An 8,337-nucleotide genomic window follows, 5' to 3' on the forward strand; every position below is an offset into this window, starting at 1 on the left:
AAAAAAAAAAAAAAAAAAAAAAAAAGATAACAATAAAATAAATAAATGGTTACATTCCATTTAAAATGCCATCTAGTTATCCAAGGTCACAGCTTATCTAAACTTTTACAAGTTTCACAAATTGACAAAGGCACACGTGAAGACATAGGATGTAACTAAGTCATAATCCTTCATATGCTCACTGGGTTGAAATGTAAGTTTGTTTGATTTTATAGCTCTTGTAGAACATAATGTTTGTACTTATCAATGGTTAAGCAGATAATTGTTTTATGAGCTATTTAGTTGTTTGTTCTAGAGTACTTTATACTACCATATACACCAAGTACTTTAAACACATTTGATACATAATTAGCAAGTATTTGAGGATACATATTAGTACAGTTAAGATTTTCAGTGCCTTGCATATACTGGCTTTTGATGTTTATTGAATGAATAAACAAGCAAATGAATGAATAACCCAAACTGTTGACCACTAATAAAAAAGAGTCAAAAGAAACTCAATTTCATTGAGTCCACTTGTTCAGAAGTCGATTAATAATAACTCCTCTCATTGTTACTTTGAACCTATGTCTTCCTCAAAAACAACAACAACAACAACAAAAACCTATCATGTTACCCCAAAATAGTCTCTAATGGCAAAAGGAGAAAAAAGTTATAATTTAGAAATTTTGTTAAAGCACTAGTTATTTCTCTTGTTAAACTACGCCTTATTTGACAAGTCAGTATCCTTGTTTCAAACGGAATAAATTAATATGGTTAAAAATGTAGTAAAGAATGTAAGGGGAAAAGAATAACAATATTTTGTGATTTTAGAGAGTTTTGGAGTAATAAATTAAAATCTGTCTCTGAAAAAAGTTAAGCTGAAAATGAATGTTTTGTGGAAAATCACAAACGAAAACCCAAATGTACCTTAAACCTTTATTTCAGAAAATCTTTGCCTAAAGGTCAATACTAATTTCCTGAATTTTGCACTATGCTGTTTGCATTCAGTAAGGCTCCAAAATTAAGTATTAAAATTACTTTGCTCCTTTAACTTGTAATTCGTTTTTACATTTCAGCACTAATAGCAAAAAATGTCAGATAAGAAATAGTAAAGAATGTTATTTGAATTTTCACTAGGTATTCAATGCCTTTTTAAATATTTTTATTATAAGAGAACTAGTCAAATATCTCACCCTGTAAAAATGCATCAATAGTATTAACTTCAGTCTTCTCGTGGAAGGATTTATGATTTTAAATAATTTTCAGCTGTTAAATATGAAGAATTTTAATATTTCTAAGAGTAATACTTAGATCAGTTATTAGACTGTTGAGTAATACAACATATTGAGTAGTAAATGAGTTTTCCAGTTACTTAATACATTCCTTTATTTCATTCCATTCTATTAAAAAAAAGTAAGCACAATGAATATATACAAAAGGACTGTGGAATCTATATGGTATTTTTCTTGTGAGATTATATGTAAAAGTGAGCAAACACTTGTGTATTTGACTCCCTTCAAGTGCAGTTTCACAAAACAGTGGTGACAAATGTACCATCACTGAATCTGAACGAGATTCAGAATTGTATTTGAGCTTTTTGGTAAGGCTCCAGGGAGCTCTTTCCCTAACCAGTGAAGATAGCTTTCAACAAATTGTTAACACTTGGAAGCACAATCAATAGTGATGACAATGGCTAACACTTACATGGTATTAACTAGGGCCAGGCATTGCTTTAAATATGTTACATATGATCTCTAATTAACTTGCACAACTCTGACACAGTCACTCTTGTTCCCATTTTACAGATGAGAAAATAGAAGTACAGAATGGTTACATAACTTACTTATCCCAGTCCATAAAGTTAGTGAGTGAGGATTGAAACCCAGACATTTAGCTGAAGACTGTGCTCTTAACCATGATGCAATGCTTATTAATAGACTAATGTAGGCTGGGCACAGTGGTTCACGCCTGTAATCCTAGCACTTTGGGAGGCCGAGGTGGGTGGATTGCCTGAGCTCAGGAGTTTGAGACCAGCCTGGGCAACACGGTGAAACCCTGTCTCTACTAAAATACAAAAAATTACCCGGGCACGGCAGTATGTGCCTATAATCCCAGCTACTTGGGAGGCTGAGACAGGACAATCACTTGAACCTGGGAGGCAGAGGTTGCAGTGAGCCGAGATTACACCACTGCACTCCAGCCTGCGTGACAGAATGAGACTCCATCTCAAAAAAAATAAATAAATAAAAATTAATGTAAAGTCCAAACAGGTTTAGGCTGGTATCATGCTGCCTATAGGTACCCTTACTTTATAGTTGATAAATATTATAGGCAATCATTTTGGTCTCAAACAAAAAGTTAAGAGTTGGGAAAACCTTGATCCACAGAGGTTTAAGTGATTTGTCTAAGGTGGTCAAACAAAAGTTAGTAACTTCTTTCTGAAAAGGTTACTTGCATGTAGATCAAGTTGAGGCCTGCAGGCAAAGAGGTGAATGAGATACTGATACAGTCCTGCTATTCTTTTAATAAACCAAATTAATATTAATAAACTAGAGTGGTAGGTAAATAACCTCTTTAGAGGATCAACTCATGAAAAATAACAATATTAATTTTTTTTTTCTTTTTTTGAGACAGAGTCTCACTTTGCTAGCCCAGCCAACCACTGCCTCCCAGGTTCAAGTGATTCTCCTGCCTCAGCCTCCTGAGCAGCTGGGACTACAGACATGCACCACCAGGCCTGGCTAATTTTTGTATTTTTAGTAGAGACTGGGTGTCGCCATGTTGGCCAGGCTAATCCTGAACTCCCGACCTCAGGTGATTTGCCCACCTCAGCCCCTCAAAGTGCTGGGATTACAGGAGTGAGCCACTGCACACGGCTGAATGGTTCTTTTTCACTCAAAATGAAAACACCTTTATTAAGTCGCATAGATAGAAATGTAACAACATTCTTAAAATATTACTTACACTATTGAATAGAAGGTTATCACTGAGAAAATTGAAATAACTTTTTATCTACTAAAACAGTAATATTTGGGAAGCAGTAACAAAAATACAGGTTTTTTACATCTTTCATTCAGATTACTTTGTGTTGACTGGGTACTTGACAGTCTGATAACTGACCTAAGTGTTATTCTTAGAAATATTAAAACTTGTCATATTTAAAAGCTGAAAAGTATTTAAAAGCCTAAGTCTTTCCATGAAAATATAGAGATTAATATTATTGATCTACATTTTACAGGGTAAGATATTTGACTAGTTCTTTTACAATAAAAATGTTTAGCATTTGGCCCACACCTCAGATTGCTTACCACAGATTTAAGGAGATAGTATAGTAGTTTATCAGCTCCTTTACATATTGTTTGTTCCTTCTGCTACTTGGAAAAAAATCAGTCTTGCCAGAGGGCTACCATTTCATTAGACTTTTCAGAGAACTAGCTTTTGACTTGTTGCTTACTATCCTGTTTTCAATTTATAATTTCTCTTCATATCATTATTTCCTTTCTGCTTTGGGTGGTTCATTCTGTTGTTCTTTTTCAGTCATTCTGAGTTGAATGCTTGACTCAATAGTTTTCAATCATTTTTCCTTTTTAAATACAGTCATGAGCAGTATAACACTTTGGTGAGTGACAAACCACATATATGACAATGGTCCCGTAAGATTATAACACCATATTTCTACTGTACCTTTTCTACTCAGATATGTTTAAATATACCAATACCATTATGTTTTGATTGCCTATGGTATTCAGTACAGTCCACTGTATAGGTTTGCAGCCTACAAACAACAGGCTATACCATATAGCATAAATGTGTAGTAGGCTATGACACCTAGGTTTGTGTAAGTACAATCTATGATGTTCATACAATGACAAAATCACTGAACAATGCCTTTCTCAGAAGGTATCCCCATTGTTAAGTGACACAGGACTGTATATGCATTTGTAAGTACAGTTGGCCCTCTGTATTAGTGGGTTCTATATCTGTGGATTCAACCAACCATGGATCAAAAATACTTTGTTTAAAAAAAGGATGGTTGCATCTGTACTGAACATATACAGACTTTTCCTTGTCATAATTCCCTAAACAATACAGTATAACTATTTCCATAGCACTTACATTGTATTAGGTATATAAGTAATCTTGAGATAATTTAAAGTATATAGGAGGGTGTATTGGTCATATGCAAATACTATACTATTTTCTACAAGGGACTTGAGGGTCTGTGGATCTTGGAAACTGAGTGGGATCCAGGAACCAATTCCCTAGATATGAAGGAAGGACTGCATAAAGCTTCCACCAAGAACTGCTTTAGTATAATGCAGGTATAAATTTCTCCTCTAAGTGCTGACATGTTTTCATTATCATTCAATTCTAAATATTTTATACTTTCCATTGTAATTTTTCTGATCAATGAATTATTTAGAAGTTTCTTGGTTTCCAAACATACAGGTTAAAATTTTTGGAGGGCTGCCTTTTCATTATTGATTCCTAATTGTATGAAATTTTAGTCAGAGAGTGTGAGCTATATGACTGTAATTTTTACTGTAACTCCAAGCTGGGTACATTTTTGTGAACATTCTATGTGTGCTTTATTATATGTTGGGTATTTTTCTGACCACAGCTCGTTAGATAAGCTTGCTAATTATGTACAACTTGCCTATATCCTTCCTTTTTAACCTCTTCATCAGTTTCTGAAAGAGATAGTTTAAAATCTCCTACAATGACTGTGGATTTATCAGTTTCTCCCTTGTTATCCTGTCATATTTCATCATGTTTTGAGTTTTTTAGATGCACATATGGCTCAGGATCCTTTTATTTTTGTAGTGGTGAATCTTTCTCTATCTCTTATGAAAAGAGCCCCATTATCTTCAATAAAGCCTTTTAGGCGTAAAGTCTGTTTCAGCCTATCTATTTTTGTAGCAACTACTAGCTTTTTTTAAAAAAGCTAGTATTTGCTTTGTTTTCTTTTTCCATTCCTTCAAATTTAATTGTCTTATGTCTTTTCTTAAAGTCTAATTAATTAAAACGGCTATTAATTAAAATGGCTAAAATACGTATGGAACATATACTATTAATATATGTCAAGTACCATTCTAAGTGCTTTCTGTGTATTAATTCATTTAATCCTCAAAATTCTGAGGTAGGAATTACTATCTTCTCCATTTTGCAGGCAAGAAAACAAAAAATACAATGAAGTCAAGTGATAGGTATTTCATCATTTGCCTGAAAATACAAGGACCTTAATGAGTTAATTGGTGCAGCACACCAACATGGCACATGTACACATATGTAACAAACCTGCACCTTATGCACATGTACCCTAGAACTTAGAGTATAAAAACAAACAAACAAACAAAAAACCACACCGTAACTCTTATCTGTTGCCTCCTTATCTTCCATGCTAGTGTGGTCTATTATTTGTTTTTCACCCGCTCTCTAATTGTTTGACTTTTGCTTTATAGTCAGCAAAACTTGTAATTAGATTAACACGTTTGCTAATTCACTTTTTCATTATTGCTTCTTGCAATTCCACTCCTTTATCTGAGGTTCACTTTACTTCTTAGAGAAATAACTTATTTTGTAGCTATTTTACTGAGAATCTGTGAGTGGCAAACTTTCTGAGACTGTCTGAAAATATCTTTATTTCATCCTCACTTCCTGGATAAAAACTCGACTGTGATTCCTAATTGATACTATTATTGCATTTTCTGCTGGAGTCTACTGATATAAATAAGAAGTTTATCAGTCTGTTATTCTCTTGTAGGTACTATCTTTTCTCTGGTTGCCCTTAAAATTTTGTCTTTGATGTTCTACATACAGTTTTATCATGAAATAACTAGATGTGGATCTGTTTTACTTTATCCTGCGCAGACTTAGCATGCTACTCTAATTTGCACATTCTTATCTTTCCTTAATTACGAAAAACTGATAGTCCTTATATCTTAGAATACTGCCTACGGCCTATTCTCTGTATTTCCTCCTTGTAGAACTCCAACTTGGCAGATGTTGAAGAGTCTTATTCTGCCTATCATTTCTCTTTATTGTTTTATCATATTTTCCTTTTATCTCTCTGTGCTGTTACATTGTTATAGTCTGAGTGATTTTTACAGATCTATTGTCCAGTTAACAAGTACTCTCTGACTATGCAAATTTGTTTATTCTTCTACTTTCATTATTAAATAACGAGTCTGAAGTATTCATGGGAGTAAAGGGGAAAAATTTACTCTTTCTTCTTTTCTAAAATGCATACAACTGACCCTTGAGTAACTCGAGGGTTAGGAGTGCCAACCCTCCATGTAGTCAAAAATCCAAGTATAACTCTTGACTCTCCGAAAACTTAACTACCAATAGCCTACTGTTGACCAGATGCCACAAAGTCAATTAATACATATTTTGTGTGTTACATGTATTATACTGTGCATTCTTACAATAAAGTAAGCTAGAGAAAAAAGTTATTAAGAAAATCGTAAGATAAAATATTTACAGTATTGTAAAGTATTAATCAATACCATAAGTTTGTCATCTGTTTACAAGATGAACTGTCAGAAACGGTAGGAACTACAGCTGCAGACCTTAATCTACGGTACATATCAAGCAATTCAACTTTTTCTTGTAATATCATGATTTTTCTCTGCTCATTGGGAGCACTTCCAGCATCACTAGTGGCACTCTATGTGGGTTTCACGGTGTTATTCAAGGTTTCCAGCATAGCCCTAAACATGATGAAAAACATACGAGAACCATGAGATCACTTTTTATTGTAATACACAATTTACTTGAGAGACACACTGCTTGTGCAGAGATTATCAGCATCACATGGTATGTCAAGCAGATACTTGCAACACTTGAGCTCACTAAAACAGCAACAGGAGGTAGCTATGAAATTATCATAGTAGTATAGTATGTACCAGAGTTAATTTTATGCAGTTATGATTTAATACTGCATCTTTATATTCATTTACATATCTCTCAACTGCAAATGGGACTGTGTAGGGTCTAAGTGTTTGTATGCATTAATTTTGATAAATTTTATTTTTTAATAAATTTGTGTATGTTTTATGGTAAATGATAGACTAGTAGCTACATATATTTTATGCATCCATGGCAAACCTAACTTTCTTTTTTTTATATTTATAGTCTACAAAGTTTGTCTGCAGGGTTTTACAAAGTTGTCACAAAACTCCAAAAAATTTTCCAGTATGTTTATTCAAAAACAATCTTCATATAAGTGGACCTGTGTAGTTCAAACCCATGTTGTTCAAGGGTCAACTGTAATAGTAAGGAGAAACTTGCTACGGGTTGGAGGAGGGCAGCAATATAATAATGCACATACAAATTAAAAAATACATAAATGATATACAACATACACACATACATATAGAGTTACGTGTCACTTAACTATGGACATACATTCTGAGAAATGCATCATGAGGTGATCTCATTGTTGTGCAAACATCGTAGGTATACTTATACAAACCTCCATTGTATAACCTAGCACACACCTAGTGTATAGCCTATTGCTCCTAGTCTACAAACCTGCACAGCATATTACTGTACTGAACACTGTAGGCAATTGTAACATATTTTAAGTATTTGTTTATCTAAACATATCTAAACATAAAAACACATAGTAAAATACAGTATTATAATCTTACAGGACCATCATTGTATGTGGTCACTTGTTGAACAAAACATCATTATGCAATACACAACTATATCATGTACTATACATAATTGTACATGCTACGCTTTTATACGACTAGCAGTGAACTAGGTTTGTTTACACTGGCATCACCACAAAAATGTGAGTAACGTGTTGTGCTACAATGTTATGACGGCTACTGGGCCACTAAACAATAGGAATTTTTCAGCTCCATTATAATCTTGGGGGACCCCGATATATACATAGTTTGTCGCTGACTGAAACGTTATTATGTGCTGCATGAACGTATCTGTTAAATGTATAAACTAAAGAGTTGAAACAAATCCCATATTTGGCCAATGTAGAATCTATGTAGAAGGAAGACATAGAACCAAATTTTTCATCCTTTTATAACTACAAATGCATTTAAATATAACATTAAGTCTTCTGTTCTCATAGTACATGGTTCAAATGTACATAGAAAGTACATATAAATATCTGGAGGAGGAGTATTCCAGGTGGAGAGAACTGCAAGACCCCGTGGCAAGAAGGGGCTCAGCATGACTGACAAATAGCAAGAAGGTAAGAGTGGCTAAAGTAGTGTAAAAAGAGGGTAGAAAATGAGGCAGACGAGGTGTTTGGGAATTAGATGGACATATGGCCTTCCATGTCATGATAAGGTTTTGGATCTCATCATAAGTGTGATGGGAAGT

The 8,337-nt window shown here is 33.9% G+C and overlaps 1 protein-coding gene across 1 annotated transcript in view; it reads right to left on the bottom strand.

Moving 5' to 3' along the window:
- Positions 1–8,337, bottom strand: part of ITGB3BP (integrin beta 3 binding protein (beta3-endonexin)) — a 91,838-nt gene that overhangs the window by 32,679 nt on the left and 50,822 nt on the right. The window contains exons 4-6 of the mRNA XM_011988942.1: positions 6,207–6,219; positions 3,488–3,502; positions 957–995 (exon numbers count right to left, since the gene is read on the bottom strand). Coding sequence (XP_011844332.1) covers positions 957–995; positions 3,488–3,502; positions 6,207–6,219 — 67 coding nt within the window. The remainder of the gene's footprint in view (positions 1–956; positions 996–3,487; positions 3,503–6,206; positions 6,220–8,337) is intronic.

This window comes from Mandrillus leucophaeus, unplaced genomic scaffold (genome assembly GCF_000951045.1).
Source record: "Mandrillus leucophaeus isolate KB7577 unplaced genomic scaffold, Mleu.le_1.0 Scaffold341, whole genome shotgun sequence".
NCBI classification, from domain to species: domain Eukaryota; kingdom Metazoa; phylum Chordata; class Mammalia; order Primates; family Cercopithecidae; genus Mandrillus; species Mandrillus leucophaeus.